This window comes from Nerophis ophidion, linkage group LG11 (genome assembly GCF_033978795.1).
Source record: "Nerophis ophidion isolate RoL-2023_Sa linkage group LG11, RoL_Noph_v1.0, whole genome shotgun sequence".
In the NCBI taxonomy this organism is placed as follows: Eukaryota; Metazoa; Chordata; class Actinopteri; order Syngnathiformes; family Syngnathidae; genus Nerophis; species Nerophis ophidion.
Genome location: NC_084621.1, coordinates 38,465,034 through 38,485,405, shown reverse-complemented (window position 1 = coordinate 38,485,405; position 20,372 = coordinate 38,465,034). Strand labels below are relative to the sequence as shown.

Here is a 20,372-nt window from a genome sequence, read left to right as displayed (position 1 = left end):
CTTATCCTCCAAGGAATTACAGTGTGTGGGCGTGGCTTTAGATGACTGACAAACACGCAAACCAATCGTATAAGAGTATTAAGATACAGGGTGGGACATTGACAAGTGACCCAATAGAAATGAGAGAAGGGGGAAATGTTGAACAGTGGGGTGTTTATGAAGTTTGGTGCCACGTAGTTACCCTAAACACCACTATAGTACTGTATTTACTTCATTCATTTAATTTAAGGGACTCTTTCGCAAACAGTTGTGAGTACGCTTTCTAAGTGACAAAATGATGTGTTTTTCTATTTGTTCGATGTTATCGTTTGCAACAATGCTAACCCATGGAGCCAAGCTGCCTGACCCTGAAGTGAAAATAGAAGTTCTGCATAAACCTCTCATGTGTTACCGCAAGACAAAATATGGAGACATGCTTCTTGTCCATTATGAGGGATACCTGGAGAGCAATGGCACCATGTTTCACTCCAGGTAATTCATGTGTTTTGAAAATGTATTGTTTTGTGTAGCAGCATTAATGGAGGTAACTGTGATGCTTACATTGACTTGTGCATTATTTTGATGGATCCTTTCTGCAGCCGCACGGAAGGGGATAAAAACCCAATGTGGTTTACCTTGGGGATCCGAGAGGCTCTCAAGGGCTGGGATAAGGGTTTGAAGAACATGTGCACAGGAGAGCGGCGTAAACTGACCATCCCTCCAGCTCTTGCCTATGGAAAGGAAGGGAAAGGTTATTTCAGCAAAATAGGATACAAATGGAGGGCACGTCACCATTAAACACAATTTGTTGGCTTGCAGGCAAGATCCCTCCGAGCAGCACCCTCGTATTTGACATCGAGCTCATCGATATCCGCAATGGGCCACGATCGCACGATTCCTTCCGGGAGATGGATCTCAACGATGACTGGAAGCTCTCCAGACAGGAGGTGTGGAAAACTCTTCTTTTTTGAGCGTGGAGAAATTCAATTTGCCAAGTTGCAGGACACGCACAACTAGGTGAGACCGGTGGAGTTTGGTGCCTTGCTCAAGGAGCACAGCAATAGTAGTTCGGAAGCAGACTAGCATCTCTCAAGCAACCAGTTGTCATTTCTTTGCAGGAGAACTCTGGTCCCTTACAGACTCTGATCCCCAATGTTATAGTATGTAACGTAAAATAACTGTGGTTTTTCTGCACCACACAGGTGAAGGCGTACCTGAAGAAGGAGTTTGAGAAGCACGGTTACTCACCGAACGACACGCACCACGAAGTGATGGTAGAGGACATCTTCAAAAATGAGGACGAGGACAGAGACGGTTTCATCTCCACCAGAGAATTCACTTATCAACACGACGAACTGTAAATGACGCAAATGCAGGCAGAATAAGTTGCATGTATTTTCATTTTACCTCTTGATTTAACTTGAAAGCTTTACGTTGGTTTTAGTGAAATGTATTCATGTGCACGTTCAACATGCACTGAAAATGTCATGACAGATGTATTTAAAATGGAATTTTACTTGTTTTCCCTTTTGGAATGTAAAAAAAATATATTTCAAATAGTATTGTCAAAGGATTCATTTGTTAAAATCTAATTATTCACGATTACCCACAGTAAATTTCCTACTTACGTGATTTAAACCAGAGGGTTCGTAACCTTTTTTTATACCTCAGGGCCCAACTTTTTCACCACAGAGAGGCCTGGGCCCACTCAAATTGTAACACTAAATTAGTCATCTTACTCTTGATTTTAATCATATTCAATAATTATATCTAACCTACTTACAGTTGAACAGGATAAACCTTGTCATTTGATATAAAAGCATGTGTTAATCTCAAAAATTATTGTCAGGCTGATTACAAAAATAAATACTATGGTTATTGAATATACTGCAAAATGAATGACTCATAAAAACTGATGAAAAATAAACTTATATACAATTATGCAGTGTTAAAATAAATCAATTCAAACTAATAACAATATATATGTATCCTAAATAAGCTGTCAATAAAACTGAAACCAATTGAAGAAAATGAGGCTTCACCAATTTTAGTCATATTTTTTGTGCTTAAGAAACTTTTCTAAGACTTTAGCGCCACACTTCTTCTGTTTGTTTAATATTTTCTTTACTGCCACAAGTGGAGGAAAAGTGTAGTACCGCTGAGGAACAGATATTTTTGGCGGCCCAACAATGGCTAGAATACACTGATTTAAACGAACAGAAAAAAAGACCCCAATATTTTGACGTTAATGCAATTTTATTGTCAGAATGTCATACACATATTTTTTCCAACAATTTTAGCTTAAATGTATGCCTGTTTTATTTGCTCAAAACCTAGAATTTTACCAGCAAGCACAACCGTCAGTTTCCTCACTCATCTTTGCACTGCATTGACCTGATCACTGACCGCATAACAACCTGCAAAGCTTTTCAGGTATTCATACACAGTAAAGGAGCATGTGCGCTCAAAAAAATTGCGTTATTTTTCGGCAAAAATACATAATTACAGTAATGCCTTGTTGATCGCTGTTATTTAGGTCTGGACATGACCACGATAAAATAAGTTCCGCGAAGTAGGAATCATTAATTATAAATACAAACAAACATTTTCATAGAAAGAAGAACATAAAAAAACTCTTTACATTATAGGAGCCTTCTAGTTGTAACCGTTACACTTTTTTTTACTCCAGTATAGTAATGCTGCCTGACGATGTGCCAATCAGTGGCCACAATATTAAACTAAGGGGACGGCGTGGCGCGGTTGGGAGAGTGGCCGTGCCAGCAACCTATCGATCCCCACCTTCTACTAACCTAGTCACGCTCGTTGTGTTCTTGAGCAAGACACTTCACTCTTGCCCCTGATGGGTTGTGGTTAGGGTCTTGCATGGCAGCTCCCGCCATCAGTGTGTGAATGTGTGCGTGAATGTGGAAATAGTGTCAAAAGCGTTGTGAGTACCTTGAAGGTAGAAAAGCGCTACACAAGTATAACCCATTTAAAGTGCTATGATTGGCTTGGTCTCCTGTAGTGGATAATACTACTGTAGTATAGATAATTTAAGTTGATTTGCCATTTTTATGCTCAATTAAGGCTCCAAAATTTGTAAAATATGCTTTACAAAAAATGAAAAAATATGTGATGCAGTGAGGCCGCAATGTTTGAAGCGTGATGTGGCAAGAGATGACTGTAATGTACAACATTTTTTTGTAATTAATCACATGAGTCAATGGATTACATTTAGCAGCCCTGATTTTAAAACAATGTGTGGTTTTTACGTCAAATTTTTCGTTGACAGTTATAAGGTGCGTAAAGTTCTGATTCTTTTGGTAAAATAGTTTGTGCTGTTAAAAACGGTCATTTGTGCTACTTTAGTTTTTGGGTTATTGAATAACCAAGCCCTATTTTCTCCAAATGAAAGCAACGTAGCTTCACTAATCAATAGACTTCGACAAACTTTATTGATTCACAAGGGAAATTGTTCCACACAGTAGCCCAGTTACAAAGGATAGAAAGGATAATGCAGGTATAAAGTACACAACAAAAATATGGAATATAACAGATGTAATAATTATATATTATATATACATATATAATATATGGATAGTGAAATTACCATAGTAGCAATATAAAATATAACATGTAATATTTATATATTATATATACAGTATATATGGATAGTAAAATTACCATAGTAGTAATATAAAATATAACATGTAATATTTATATATTATACTGTATATACAGTATATAATTTATACTGATATATTATATTTTATATAAAGTGTTGCGTTTGTAGGTTGATTGGCAACACTAAATTGGCCCTAGTGTGTGAATGTGAGTGTGAATGTTGTCTGTCTATCTGTGTTGGCCCTGCGATGAGGTGGCGACTTGTCCAGGGTGTACCCCGCCTTCCGCCCGATTGTAGCTGAGATAGGCGCCAGCGCCCCCCGCGACCCCGAAAGGGAATAAGCGGTAGAAAATGGATGGATGGATGGTGTTGCGTTTGTGCTGGACTGTGGCGTTAAAATGACCGATTTTGTTGTTATTCTCATTCGTTATTCATTACAGTGATACATCGGTTTTCGTACGTCCTAATTTTTGCATGATTTTGTTTTTGAAGAATACTTTCAACGAGTTTGCCCAGATTTTGTATTTTCCTTTAACGTTTCCATATGGCCAAACAATATGCCTAACGTAGCGTATTTTGTCGCGTAATAAAGCACCCAACAAAGAGTCGTGCATGTCGGTGACTCATCTCTGTAAAGAATGAATAGTGCTATTTTGAGAGTTGAGCCACTGTAGAAAGATTTGGGCCAACATTTTCTTTATTACAGTATGTGTGTGTGTGTTTTGTTTGTTCATAGAGTGCACACAAAAAGATGAACAAATCTGTGTATGTCTTCTTTATTCATGTCAATGCAAGATCTGTCAAGCACTGTGCTGCCCATGCTTTGTTTACATGGTGAGGCGTTCAAGTGAACTGCTGACAAGCGTTAGGCAGTTACAGGCTCTTTAGATGGTTGGTGCTTTTTTTTTTTATTGAGTACAGCTGCAAAATAAGGCCCTTACGGTAAAGTTTTGAGCTCTGGGAGCCTGAAACGTTTTTTTTTTTTTATGGGAAAGTCTGATATTATTATTGAGTGGACAAGCAAGGACACCACTACTTTTTGATAACGATGACCACAAGAAAAAGATAAGTGACACAACACCTGCTAACAACAACAATTATTTGGGGTTTTTGTGATGTCACACTCATCACCTGACCTTGCAAAAGTCAGTTTTTTTGCGCCTCAGCCATGCTTGTCATATTCATATTGTTTTTGTGTCAAGATGACAACTTTTTTTTTCTTTAGTTGTTTTGGTGTTTCCAACCACTGTCTATGTCTGCACTTGTGATGAGGAATTGTATTACAGTACATCATTTTCACCCAGTACTGTAACGCGCTCCTGTCTGATTGTGACTCGATGTTGAAACGATATAATGTGGTTAAGTTTGCAGAACGTTACTGTGTGGAAAGGCCCAAGCCACCACGGGGCCAAAGAAAGTTGATTAAAAAAGGTAAAAATCACTCTTGAATTGAAGAAGTAGCAAAGTACAGCGGTACCTCAACTTAAGAGTGTTTTGAGATAAGAGTTGTCGCTCGACTAATTGTTATGCTTTAAGTCGCAAGCAAAAAATTGAGTTACAAACATCCCCGCCATTAGTTGGTGCGGCAAATGTCACAGTGAGTGACCTCAGTAAGAGCCAACCAAAACATCCGGTATAAGAATAGCTTATAGCTACAGATGGGGACACTTTTGTTTTTCAAAGCATGGGAATGACGAAAGTGAATGTCAAGGACAGTGCTGAGAAGAAGAAGTGGAACATATTCATTGAATTAAAGAAATAAATCATCCACACATGACCTGGAGTGTATCACTGCTAGTCTGCACCATACTAAAGCAGAATGAGTATATAACGCCAGCCAAGGATGTAAAAAATAAAATCTAAACAGCGGACATTTATATATGGAAACTGATGATGGTGTGTTTGACAGAGAAGCAGTTGGAAGGACATACCGTAAAAGTCCATTACTTCATACTGTAATTCTTAGTACTACATTATATTGAATAGTTTTTATACAATATTTCTTATCTAAAAGTTAGTTTTTTTGTGAAGAGGCATGTTACAAATTCCATTTTAATGACTTTCCATCGGAGGCGTTGATTTGAGATACAAGTGTTTTGAGTTAAGAGCTCTGTCACAGAACCAATATAATACATCTTCAAGAACAGAAAAGTGATGTTAGATGTTCCTTTAGCCATCACAATAATCATTTATGTAAAACCAAAGACTATAAAAATGGGACCCATTGCCTCCCTGCTTGGCACTCAGCATCAAGGGATGGAATTGGGGGTTAAATCACTAAAATGATTCCTGAGCGTGGTCACCGGTGCTGCTCACTGCTCCCGTCACCTCCTAGAGCAGGGGTCAGGAACCTTTTTGGCTGAGAGAGCCATGAAAGCCAAATATTTCAAAATGTATTTCCGTGAGAGCCATATAATATTTTTTAACACTGAATACAAGTAAATGGGTGCATTTTTAAGTAAGACCAACATTTTTAGAGTATAGTAAGTTTTTAATTCTTTTTAATAAAATTGTTATTCTAAAAGTTAACTAATAATAAATATGATACTTCTTACCATTAAAGCAACATCTTGAACGGGTGCGATAGAAAACGGATGGTTGGACTAAAATGCATGAGATTGTTTTATAATTTGAAGGTTATTTGTAATTACTTATCGTGTTAAGCAATGTCAGCTAAGATTTATCTGATTGCCAGATGCAGTCATCAAAAGAGCCGCATCTGGCTCTAGAGCCATAGGTTCCCTACCCCTGTCCTAGAGGGTGAACAAGGGGATGGGTCAATTGTAGAGAGTAATTTCACCACACCTAGTGTGTGTGTGACTATCTATTAACTTTAACTTTTATATGTATTTCACATTGTTTTCTGCATGTACAACTATATCCTCTAAAACAGTGGTTCTCAAATAGGGTTACGCGTACCCCTGGGGGTACTTGAAGGTATGCCAAGGGGTACGTGAGATTTCTAATAAAATATTTTAAAAATAGCAACAATTCAAAAATCCTTTATGAATAGATTTATAGAATAATATTTCAACAAAATATGAATGTACGTTCATAAACTGTGAAAAGAAATACAACAATGCAATATTCAGTGTTGACAGCTAGATTTTATGTAGACATGTTCCATAAATATTGATATTAAAGATTTCTTTTTTTGTGAAGAAATGTTTAGAATTAAGTTCATGAATCCAGATGGATCTCTATTACAATCCCCAAAGAGGGCACTTTAAGTTGATGATTACTTCTATGTGTAGAAATCTTTATTTATAATTAAATCACTTGTTTCTTTTTCAACAAGTTTTTAGTTATTTTTAAATCTTTTTTTTCCAAATAGTTCAAGAAAGACCACTACAAATGAGCTATATTTTGCAATGTTATACAATTTAATAAATCAGAAACTGATGGCATAGTGCTGTATTTATTCTTTATCTCTTTTTTTCAACCAAAAATGCTTTGCTCTGATTATGGGGTACTTGAATTTAAAAGAAATGTTCAAAGGGGGTACATCACTGAAAAAAGATTGAGAACCACTGCTCTAAAATGTGTTCGGTCTTCATATTCTTTGGTGTCTGGAATGGATGAAATGAATTTGCATTATTTCTTACAGGAAAAACGTATGTCGTTTTTATACTATTTTGTCTTTATTTGTCCTTTTGGAACGGATTAATAAGCGCACGAAAAGAGCCAACATCCACCAGGCCCTTTAAAAAATCCTGAATCCAGGCACTGATCCAGATTAAGCCCCAACATCTAATCAACCCTATCCCATTTCCAACATGTCCTGAAAGTTTCATCAAAATCGGCCCAATACTTTTTGAGCTATTTCACCAACTAACAAATAGACATGCACAACCTGGTGAAGGTATTGAAAAGTGAGGTGAGCCATTAAGAGTGGTGCTGGTTCCATTGTAGATTTAGGGTTATTTAAGATGATTTTATAGGTCGATCTAAGATCACATTGGCTGCAAGTTTAAAGTTATGATTGTTGCACTTGACGTCCTTATTCACTAGAGGGCACTGTTGTTCCAACCGTCCAGGCTGCTGCCTTCCTTTATGCCACTTTTACATGATCATAAACCCAGCAGCCCTTGTTTCATTAGAAAATTGAAAAACAATTCTTGAAAACATTAACACTTCATGATGCCTGCCTGCGGAAGCCTTTTGGCAATGGCTATGTTTGCACCGGAGACTAGCAGCTAGAGTCTGTGTGGAGAGACCAGAGGAGATGCGGAGGAAGAGACGGGGGCTGCGGCACTGGCGTTGAGTGTCAGATTTGACGAATATCATGAAGCCCTGGCTATATGAGCATGTATTGGACACTTTGGTCTCCCTGGACGGATTCTTGCTCTTATACGCAGACTGGAAATTTGCAGAGAGCTAGTGGGCGCCCTAGGTCGGAGTCAGCTCTTTTGGTTGCTTTGTTGGGTCTGCTCCTGTCTCTGTGGCATGGAGCACTGCAGAGGCCACTGCGTTGTACAGTATAAGATGTTAAAATTGTGTGTTTTTTTCTTCTTTTGGTGCATACATGGTGCAATTGTATGCGTGAAATATGTATTATTTGTTGCTCATTTTTTTGCAGTTTTACTTTTATAGCTGTATGTAGAAATAGCGCCGCTGAAGTTGGCAGCTGGTTGCAGCAGTTCTGTGCTCTTGAATTGTTAATTTCTTGTTTTGACCTTATTTTTGGGGGACTTTTTGTACCTGCATCACAGCTGCAAAATTTCCCCATTGTGGGATAAATTAAGTCTATCCTATTCGTATATTTTAGAAACTGAGCTCCTATTAAAACCAATTGGCCCTTAACAGAAAAATAGCCCTCTTACTACAGCAGCTCAGTGGAATGTGAAATGACGTCTGGCTCATTGAATGAGGTAACAAGCACAGACAGAGACTGCTGGAATAGACATAGTTGTCAAACATGTTTCCACAGAAAGTGACACTTTCTGACACTGGTTTGAATCCATCCTGCAAGTCACACTTTCAGGAAAAACTGGAAGAGTGACAAGTTTATGGTGAAACAAGAGATTCGACTGCAGATAAATAAAACATGTCAAGATTATGGCTTTAACAAGAAACGGAAATAAAGTGTAAACAGTAGCCTTTAACTCTCATTAATCATCACCATCAAAACCACATAAAATAAAAACTATAATCTGCATGTCCATGACATGGATTTGTATACAACTTTTATTCTTCTGAGCATTTTGTGTCCAGACAGCAACTTAACACGCATCATTCCCAACAGTACATACTGTATAGTTATATATATATATTATTGTGACCAAACAACATGATGCAGAGTAAGAAGACAAAAATAAACATCTTTACAAAACAAATCTGTACACGTTTCAAAAAAGTGCTTCATGAATTGACCATTTTTTTTCATGGTTTTTACATACACACGCACAAATCAAGCAGGATTTGCACACACAACAAGTAAGAAGGTTCACAGATGTCGTGCAGAGGCAGACTGCACACACAGCTTCAAAGAAAACGGCACCGCGGCTTGTAAACATATCTGTGCTAAATCGCACATGACAGTCTTGGTGACGCAAGGAAGCCGACCATGGACTAGACAACACCAAACCAAGCGGTCATGCATTCAAAAGAAGCTTCCCCAGAGCAATTTGAGTTTATCTCTGACAAAAGTGTCCGTGATTGCACCGTACGTTGACGGGATCTGGATTCTAGAATAAGACGTCTTCGTGCTCGATCATGAGCTGCACCACCAGCTTCTGCTGCCTCATGTCGTTCAGCGTGGTCAAAGCATTCTGCTCCGGCGGCTGCATCAGCGTTGGACCGAACACAATGCCCAAGTTCTCTGAAGTCATCAAGTTGTCCTTTTCGAACAAAGTTACCCTGCAACGTCATGCACGATTTAAAACATTAATTAGTAAAAGGGTTATACTTGTAGATCGCTTTTCTACCTTCAAGGTATTCAAAGCGCTTTGACCCTATTTCCACATTGACCCATTCATACACACACAGTTGGCAGGAGCTGCCATGCAAGGCCCTAACCAGGACACACACACACACAAATATATATATATATATATATATATATATATATATATATATATATATATATATATATATATACATACATATGTATGTACATACATACATTAATACATAAATGCATATATACAAATGTACATACAGTATATACATATGTACATACATACATACTGTACATTTAAACATGCATACATATTAATATATACATACATGTATACAAACGTTTACATATATATGTATATATACACACACACGAATACATACGTACATACATATATATATACAGTGTATATATATATATATACACACATACATATACACACACATACATTCATACATATATACACACATACATCTATACATACAGTATATACATACGTACATACATACTGTACATATATACACGCATATAGATACATATTAATATATACATACATATATATATGGTTAAAGCAAAAACAATAAAAACTTGTATCCAAACCGTATAACCATGTAGTAATTATAATGCTGCTGAGTTGGAACACAATATAAATGTATTAGATATATATACAGTATATACACATGAATATATGTATTTGTTCCATATGTTTATATATAATTATACACACATAGGTACACACACACACACACACACACATATATTATATATATATATATATATATATATATATATATATATATATATATATATACACACACACACACACACACACATCCATCCGGCCAGCCATCCATTTTATACCGCTTATCCCTTTCGGGGTCGCGGGGGGTGCTGGAGCCTATCTCGGGCAACGAAAAGAAATGCAACAATGTCACAGTCAGTGACATTGTTGCATATAAACATATATATATATATTTATATATATATATATATATATATATATTTATATGCATATACATTGTTGCATATATATATATATATGTTTGTATATTAAGTTAAGTTAAGTTAAAGTGCCAATGATTGGCACTTTAACTTAACTTAAATATATATATATATATATATATATATATATATATATATAGATAGATATACTGTATGTGTGTGTGTGTGTGTATATATGTATATATATATATATATATATATATATATATATATATATATACCTTTTTTTAGGTACATAACTCCACGTGTTCATTCATAGTTTTGATGTCTTCAGTGACAATCTACAATGTAAATAGTCATAAAAATAAAGAAAAGCGCATTAAACGAGAAGGTTGTGTCTAAACTTTTCGCTTATACTGTACATACATACATACACACATATATATGTATATATATATATATATATATATATATACATATATTTACATTTAAATATTAAATAATACTATTACTATTTATCTCATTCGCAGAAGAGACGAAGAAAATGTCAGCAATCGTCACACACACGTCAAACAATAAGAATTTGGCGGGGGAGGGTCATGGCAGAAGTGCATTGTGGGTCATGGGATGCTAACTACTATATGCTATATGCTACTGGCGTAGCTATCAAAATGGATTATTTCAATGTTGGCAGTAACTTATAAAAACTGAGAATGGCTGAACAAAAATAGCACCGAAAAGGAGATCATGTACTGCAGATTACAAGCTGGACGTAGTGAAATATGCAGCAGAAAACGAGAAGAGGAAGCGGCACATACCTTTGGAGTTGGCAGAGTTGTTTAGAAGCGACATCGAGGAAGAAGATTTCATGGGATTTATCGATTAGGAGTGACAGATTGTTTGGTAAACGTATAGCATGTTCTATATGTTTTAGTTATTTGAATGACTCTTACCATAATATGTTACGTTAACATACCAGGCACCTTCTCTGTTGGTTATTTATGCGTCATATAACGTACACTTATTCAGCCTGTTGTTCACTATTCTTTATTTATTTTAAAATGCCTTTCAAATGTTTATTCTTGTTGTTGGATTTTATCAAATTAATTTCCCCCAAAAATGTGATTTATACTCCAGTGCGACATATATGTTTTTTTCCTTCTTTATTATGCATTTTCGGCCGGTGCGATTTATACTCCGGAGCGATTTATAATCCCAAAAATACGGTATTTTTTAAAAATGCACTTGTATTACAAATTTTTTTTTTTTAAATAATGATGTCACTCTCAAAGCCTGGGGATTATTGCACCACCTTAAAGCCAGTCTTTTTGAACAGTTCTTTCAAAACAACGGCTCCCAAAGATCCGGTAACTTCAAAGCGCAATATATCTCGTAAATCTCTCTCTGGTTGAGAACTAGACATAATGTCCAAATAAGGACATTCACCTCGATGTGACGTCACAACTACAAAACTCCAAGAAAAAAAGCATCCAAGACCATGTGCAAAGTATCCAAGTTTGTAGCAACGCAAAAGACGTATGTAATGATATTTCCTTTATGGGCAGGGCAATAAAACAATATCAGTATATGTCGCGATAGACACGTAATGAAAATCAATAAGAAACGCATTCGATAAAATGTTTGATGATTTTTTTTTTCTTCACTGAAAGAAAACGGAAGTTGCAAAGCAAGGTTGCTTGCATGAACAAAGGCACTCAGTGGGAGTGATATGCTAAAAGCCAACTAGGAAATACAGTATCAACTATCAAGTTCTGTTGCTCCATCTTGTCTCACGGTTGTTTTTTTGCATTGAGTGAAAAGAGAAACTAAAAATAAGAGCTGCAGAGAGCAAAAAATTTGTACGGCAATTTTTAGGATTTTTTCAAACGGACCAGAGTCAGATCAATGTGGTCTGTAAATTAGGGAAGGCGCTCTACCAACAAAGACCGGCAATACCACATCACCTTAGCCGTGCTCATACATTAGAGCACAGCCGTGACTTCCTGACACTAAACCTGCAGAAAATAGTTCTTCTCGACTTTCTCTTTGTTTAAATTTTACACTTTGCACTATTTTGTTACACTTTTTTAAGCATTTCTCATGTATTCCTCATTTTTGCACTTTTATTTTAGGAGAATATTGTTAAATGTCTAATGAAATTTTAGAATTGTGTTGACATTGATTGTTTTCCATGGTTGTGTTGACACTTTTTCCCTTTCTGCCTTGATAGCTGAGGGGATTATATTCAGAGGGCGGTTACGTTTTAAATAAAAATGTTCACATTTAATATATTTTTCTCCTGGTCTGTATTTTTGACAGATCATAAAAAATACAAGTAGTTATCGATATCGACCAAAATAAAACACTAAAATCATGATAGGTCGGCCATATCGCCCAGCCCTAAGCCCCCCCTATGTATGACTCATTTTCTGGTGGCATGGATGATTACCAACGCTATATCTGCATGTCCAAAAAAAAAAAAAGGGCTCACCACTGGTAATCGATTCTCATTGTCCATTTAAAAGAGTCGTTTAAAAGACTTGATTTGTTTGCAAATGTCACACCTGTAGTTGTAATGCTTTAGTCCGAGTCAAATCCTGAGTGAGTGATGTCAAAGTCAAGTCGTGTTTTTGACAAGATTATCAAGTCAAGTCCAAAGTCGTCAAAATTGTGACTGAAGTTCAAGTTTCCTGACACGAGTCCACACCTCTGATTACACCGCACAAAACCCTGAATTGCATTCATAAACGATGGCTAACCTCTTGAGATGAGCCATCAGGTAGCGAAGAGTCTCGTAGTGAGCTGGAGGAAGCTGCAGCAAAGCCTCATGCACGGCCTCCAGCCTGGATTCAGCATTAGCGATCTCTGGAAATATCCGGGGAAATAATAAATCAAAGTGATGGCAGGCAGCAGCAAATAAGAGAAAGAAAGAAGAGGCGAGTCCTTACTTTCTGCCTGGACGAATTTGGCGTATAGGTCAAAGGTGATTACTGGGATAGGAAGGTCTCTCAAGTAGAGCTTCAGAGCACCAGCAATGATGTTGATGTCTGCATACACACTGGCACTGATGTTCGCCTTGTCACCGTCTGTTCATAACAACATTTACTGGATCGGGCTCTAATACTTTTCACAAGTTAAGTTCAAAGCTTCTAAATGTGTGAGGAAAAATATGTGTAAAATGTCTGTCCATCAGTGTTTTAAGGCTGGTGCACATAAATATTTTTTTAAATCTTAAAGAGATTTTAGCTCTGTAACAGACCTCACCATAAAGATAAAAAAAATCAGGCACTGAGTGCATGTGTGTTGTGCCATGATAATATCAACACATCTGAGCACATTCAAGTCATCCGTGCCCAAAATCTGACATAATCAAACGTGACATTTAGGGCTGGACGTATCCATGAATGAGTTGCAAAGTTGAAAAAAATATTAATCACAAATTTTATATTTTCATAGGTAGTGCATACCTTCTAAATAAGTTGTTTTAATGTTATGAGAGCCCTCTAAACATGAGGGAAGGAAGGAAGAAAGAATATTTATTGTCATTGCACAAGTAGTATGAAATTTAATTTTCAGGACAATCCCGTTGAAGAGCAGGCGGGGGCAGTTTGAGGTGAGGAAAAATAAAAACATATTATGACATTTTGTACAACTCAAGACCTGAAACGAGGGGTGAGGGGGCGGGCATCCGGCCCGAAGCTGCTAGCCACTTGGGACACTGCTCCATTTTCTGTCATACCCTTTAGCAGGGGTCCCCAAACTTTTTAACCCGGGGGCCGCATTGGGTTGAAATAATTTGGCCGGGGGCCGGGCTGTTTATATATATATATATATATATATATATATATATATATAAATAAATAATATATATATGCAAAATACGATAAGGGTCACATTTACAGGTACTCGCCCCTGCACCATCTGTGAGCCTGTGGCCTCGCTCTCTTCATCTCTCCTTCTATCAAGGCACCGTTGGGACGCTGCATGGCAGGGACGTCCTCCTCCCTGAGCCAAGACTAAGCTTGACCGCATACCTTAACTGGACATCAGTTGGTTGGCATCAGAAGGTTCTCAAATGGGCACCCCCCGTCATTAACGTTTCGTCGAATTAAGCCCATGACGCTTCAGAGGGGCTCGACGGGAGATCCAGCGTCCTGGCTCTACCCCTGCTGAATGCCACCCAACTCTATGTCCCCAGGATTCCTTTGTTCCTCCCTCCTGCTGCTGCGCTTTCACCTGCCCTGATGAAGTGGATGAAGCGAGGCTCATTAGAGAGCTGCCTTGTCCTCTTCCTGGCCTGCTCAACACCCTCTGCCAGCTGAGCAAGGATCTGGTCATGACGCCACCGGAACTTGCCATCTACTAAACTTGAGTGACAAGAGGAGAGGACATGCTCCAGGTTGGCTATCTTTCCGCAGAGTGTACAGCTGGGACTCTCTACCATTCCCCAAGTATGGAGGTTTGATGGGGTGGGCAGGACATCATATTTGGAACACAGCAGGAACTTAATCCGGTGGCCTTCCATGCTCCAGATGTCCTTCCAGGTTAGAGATCTGTCTTTTACACTCTCCCATCTAGTCCAGCTGCATTGCTTGTTCATGGTTACTCCCTTGACATGCCGGCTTTCCTCTTTAGCCTTTCGGACCTCGCTTTGCACCAAGCTTCGCCGCTCCTTTGGGTCAGCTTTGTTCCAATTTGTTCTGGAAGAGCAACCCAGACCAAGTCTTCCGTGGGCTACTGATCCCACAATGTCCGCGTGATGCAGTCGATCCTCCGCCTCCCTCAGTGCTTCGCTAGCTGACCACTTTATGCCTGACCTGACGACAATGCCTGCTTGTCGTACTCGCTTGTCTTTGCTGTCTTGTAGCATCATGGCCTGGCGTGTTTTTGTCACCTTATACTCCTCCACCACCGATGTTATTGGCAGCTGTAGCTTGCTTCCTGTGCTGTACAGTCCAATGGAACAGAAGCTTCTTGGGACACCCAGCCATCTCCTCAAGTAGGTGTTCAACTTCCTCTCCAGACTCTCAACTGTGGATACAGGTACCTCATAAACTAGGAGTGGCCAGAGCAGACGGGGGAGAACCCCATGTTGGTAACCCCAGGTCTTATACTTGCCCGGGAGGCCGCTCTTTTCTAGGGATGTCATCCAGGCTTCTGCTTGGCTAAGCATTTCTTTCACACTCAGTCGGTCATTGAGATCTGCCCTGTACCACTTCCCCAAGCACTTCACAGGTTTCTCTTGGACAGTTGGGATGGTGTTCTCCCTGATCTTGAAGCGAAACCGTTCCTGAACACGCCCTTTCTTCAGAACTAGGCTTCTGGACTTTGCCGGTTTGAACTCCATCCTTGCCCAATTAGTGAGCTCAATTAGGTCCTCCAAAATGCATCTTCCTTCTGGCACTGATCTTGCTGTGATGGTAAGGTCGTCCATGAACGCTCTAATGGGTAGCATCTGGATTCCGCTTGCAAGGACTGCGCCTCGACATAACTTCTCTGCCGACTTGACAAGAAGGTTCATCGCTGCAGAAAATAAAATCACTGAAATTGTGCAGCCAGTGACAATGCCCACTTCTAGTCTCTGCCACTTGGTGGTGAATTCTCCGCAGGTGAATCGCATGTTGAATCTGTCAAAGTACTGCTGCAAGAGTTTCTGGAATTGCTCTGGTATGTTGTAGGTCTTTAAAGTCAGCTCCACTAACTTGTGGGGTATCGTTCCATAGGCATTTGTTAGATCAAGCCACAGAACTGCTAGGTCTCCGTGGTTCCTCTTTGCATCCTCGATGATCTTGGAGATTACGCTTGTGTGTTCGAGACAGCCAGATACCCCTGGAATGCCACCTTTTTGAACTGAAGTGTCCATGTAACCGTTGTCCAACATGAAGGTGGTCAACCTCTTTGCCAGAATCCCCAGGAAGAGCTTAGCTTTCACATTGAGGAGGGAGATGGTACGGAATTGCTTAATCCCTGAAGAGTTTTCTTCCTTAGGGATGAAGCATCCCTCAGCCACCAGCCATTCATCAGCAAGGAAATTCTTCCTCCATGCCACCGTCAGTAGCTTCCAGAGTCGTTTCCTGAGCTTTTCACAATGCTTGTAAACACTGTACGAGATGCCATTTGGCCCTGGGGCTGATTTTCCTCTTGCCTTCTTAAGGAAGCTGCTGACTTCCTGCCAGCTTGGTTCCTCCGCATTAAAAGGAATAGTTGGTTCAGCTGGTTTAATGAGCCTCTCCATCTCCTCCAAATTGTCCTCCCTCCTGGGATCGCTGCGGACCTGCCGAAGGTGCTCCTCCACCTCTTCCTTTCCTGCTTTCAACTCTCCTGATCTTTTATCCCCCAGGAGTTTCGACAGGTAGTTGAATGGGTTCTTTGTGAAGGCCACCCTTTCCTTCAACCGCCGCTTCCTGTTCCTGCGGTGACACTCAGCTCGTCGCAAGATCTTAATGCGCTCCCTCAGGCCGGTTTCGCAATTCTGTGAGATCTGGTTTCTCGTCTGCTGTTGCTTCACGAAAGGCCTTCTTAAGCCTCCGCAGATCTCCTCTAAGGATTGCTATCTCCTACAGGCGTCTGTTTTCCTTGGGCTGGATGTTTACTCTGCCTTTTTGTTCTCTTTCCGAAGCGATCAGCGCCTATACTCCAGATTATCGAGGACATGGCCTTGAGCTTCTTTCCCACGTCTCCTGCGAGTGCCGCTTCCAGCACCTGGTCGACATCACAGTCAAACATATCCCATTCTTTCTTTTCAGCTGCAGTTGGCCAGTTCACTCGTTCTTTCCGAACGTCTCCAGCACAATTGTTCTGGCCATGACGTCTGGTGTCCTGAGTGACTTCCCTCTCACTGTGGTGCCCTGCTGCCTCCGTCACACCAGCGATGCTTCTCCTGCCCCCATCTCCATCATGTGCCTGGAGATTCTGGGGACTGTGGTTTGTGTCCTGCCCCAGCCTCTCCTCCGTCTCACCAGGTTTCCCTGTGCGTTGCACAATACTTTCAGGTTGCATCTTGTGCAACTTGGTCTGGTGTATCTTGAGACCTTTCTCATTTTTGCATATCTTTCCACATCTGCAGATCCGGGATAAATCGCTTAGCTGTTCCGTAGTCGATTGTCCGTCGTTGATGGTCATAACATTGGTCTGGCCAGTGGGTCGATCATCCTCCCCCGCTCTTGCCCGACCCCGGGGGTATCTTTTATTATAACTTTCCATAGCGATTGGTTTTGGGTTCCTCCTCACGGAGGCTGTGCTTTGGCCTGCCAAGCCTCCACACCCCGGCTCTAGTCTTTCCCAGATGTCAGCAGTCTTTCCTCGCTGTCACCGTTCTTTCTCGGATGCCAACCTGTCTTTCCAAGTGGTCACTGGGTCTACCAGAGAAGAATATGCAAAATACGATAAGGGTATCGCAACTGGCTCACCTTTACAGGTACTCGCCCCTGCACCATCTGTGAGCCTGTGGCCTCGCTCTCTTCATCTCTCCTTCTATCAAGGCACCGTCGGGACTCTGCATGGCAGGGACGTCCTCCTCCCTGAGCCAAGACTAAGCTTGACCGCATACCTTAACTGGACATCAGTTGGTTGGCATCAGAAGGTTCTCAAATGGGCACCCCCCGTCATTAACGTTTCGTCGAATTAAGCCCATGACGCTTCAGAGGGGCTCGACGGCAAATCCAGCGTCCTTGCTCTACCCCTGCTGAATGCCACCCAACTCTATGTCCCTAGTCCTTCAGCACCTCTGCCACCACACCTTTCTTTGTATCCAAATACAGCGTGATGCTTCTTCTGCCCTTTTAGTGGTGTTGGCTACCAGCCGCTTCCTAGCCAGCCCCTCGATCCCCAGCAGTCCGAGGGCTCTCCAGAGCGACCGCCCCGCAAAGCCTCTACAGCCCACCACCACCGGTAGGTTCCAGGCCTTCCATCCATTTAGCTGGCTCTTGAGGATGAGGGTTTGGTATTTTTTGAGTTTGCGTTCATACGCCTCCTCTATCCTCTCTTCCCAGGCTACTGTCAGCTCGATAAGCACCACCTGTTTGGTTCCTTTAGACCAGTGGTTCCCAAAGTGGGCGGTACCGCCCCCCTGGGGGCGGTGGAAAGATCTGGGGGGGCGGTGAGGAAGAAGGGGGCGGTAGGGGGGGCGGCAGTCCGAAGTCGAAGTCAGAAGTTCGAATGTTTGTTTGACGATTTGTACACAACACGTGCAGCAGGACGAGTCAGTGGACGACGCATCAGGGTCCGGTTACCACATGCCGCTCTGGCCCAGTCAGATCCGACAGCATAGACTACAAAAGCAAAAGCTCAGGTTTGTAATTTCAAGCTTGTAATGTTCAGAATTTTATCTTATAATAAAAAACGCATTCTGGCGGTCAACATCATCTTGAGTTCAAGTCAACATGAAATTGGGGACTCGCCAGAACGCGCCGTGTTGTGTTGTGTTGAGCTGGTTAGGGTGGTGCATTCACTCATATATATTGTTACGAATGTATATGACTTTGTACCTGTGTGTGCATGTGTGTGTGTGTGTGTGTGTGTGTGTGCATATATGCGTGTTCGCGCGTGTGTCATTGTGTGGGTGGCGAGGGTGGCGTGCCTTAGATCACGTCCGCCACCATTTTCTGTGAGTAAATGGAAGAAAATGAATACGTGAGAGGGTAAATTGCTTTTCATACCTTCAATGTTGTCATTTTTGTCTTTAAGTAGGCCTATTTATGAAATGCGATAAAATGCTGTATTTTACATGTTTTGTTTTTTTTGTTCCAGAATAAAGTTCCCATATGTGTCTGTGGGGGGGTGGGGGGGCGCTAGGAATTCACTGGGGAGCCAAGGGGGGCGCCAGCCTGCAAAAGTTTGGGAACCATTGCTTTAGACCACAGAACAATATCAGGTCTCAGGGTAGTGTGGGTTATCTCCTCTGGGAATTTCAGCTGCTTCTTCAGGTCGACCCGCATCTCCCAGTCGCTTGCCGTGGCCAGGATTCCTTTGTTCCTCCCTCCTGCTGCTGCGCTTTCACCTGCCCTGATGAAGTGGATGAAGCGAGGCCCATTAGAGAGCTGCCTTGTCCTCTTCCTGGCCTGCTCAACACCCTCTGCCAGCTGAGCAAGGATCTGGTCATGACGCCACCGGAACTTGCCATCTGCTAAACTTGAGTGACAAGAGGAGAGGACATGCTCCAGGTTGGCTATCTTTCCGCAGAGTGTACAGCTGGGACTCCCTACCATTCCCCAAGTATGGAGGTTTGATGGGGTGGGCAGGACATCATATGTAGACCACAGCAGGAACTTAATCCGGTGGCCTTCCATGCTTCAGATGTCCTTTCAGGTTAGAGATCTGTCTTTTATACTCTCCCATCTAGTCCAGCTCCATTGCTTGTTCATGGTTACTGCCTTGACATGCCGGCTTTTACATATATATATATATATATATATATATATATATATATATATATATATATATATATATATATATATATATATATATATATATATATATATATATATGTATATATGTATATTAGGGCTGTGGATCTTTGAGTGTCCCACGATTCGATTCAATATCGATTCTTGGGGTCGCGATTCGATTATATATCGATTTTTTTCGATTCAACGCGATTCTCGATTCAAAAACGATATTTTTTCGATTCAAAACGGTTCTGTATTCATTTAATACATAGGATTTCAGCAGGATCTACTCCAGTGTGCTGACATGCTAGCAGAGTAGTAGATTTAAAAAAAAAGAAGCTTTTATAATTGTAAATGACAATGTTATATCAACTGATTGCAATAATGTAAATTTGTTTTAACTATTAAACAAACCAAAAATAGGAATTATTTTTTCTTTGTGAAAACATTGGACACAGTGTGTTGTCAAGCTTATGAGATGCAATGCAAGTGTAAGCTACTGTGACACTATCGTTCTTTTTTTTTAATTTTTATAAATGTC

At 40.5% G+C, this 20,372-nt stretch overlaps 2 protein-coding genes across 4 annotated transcripts in view; one reads left to right on the top strand and one right to left on the bottom strand.

Annotated features, from left to right (window-relative positions):
* The first annotated feature begins 103 nt into the window (after window positions 1-103).
* On the top strand, window positions 104-1,536 carry fkbp14 (FKBP prolyl isomerase 14). The gene is made up of 4 exons (XM_061915858.1): window positions 104-471; window positions 579-730; window positions 799-926; window positions 1,182-1,536. The coding sequence occupies exons 1-4, from the start codon at window positions 275-277 to the stop codon at window positions 1,338-1,340; spliced, it is 636 nt and encodes a 211-aa protein (XP_061771842.1). The 5' UTR covers window positions 104-274; the 3' UTR covers window positions 1,341-1,536.
* A 7,237-nt stretch (window positions 1,537-8,773) lies between these two features.
* Window positions 8,774-20,372, bottom strand: part of chn2 (chimerin 2) — a 92,212-nt gene continuing 80,613 nt past the window's right edge. For 2 of the 3 annotated variants that reach the window (XM_061915854.1, XM_061915853.1), the window contains 2 exons: window positions 13,205-13,531; window positions 9,318-9,463 (listed from right to left, as the gene is read on the bottom strand). In XM_061915854.1, the coding sequence (XP_061771838.1) occupies window positions 13,221-13,531 (311 nt within the window). In that variant the 3' untranslated portion in view covers window positions 9,318-9,463; window positions 13,205-13,220. Of the gene's footprint in view, window positions 9,464-13,204; window positions 13,532-20,372 lie in introns of all 3 variants that reach the window. The other variant, XM_061915855.1, reaches the window with a different exon arrangement.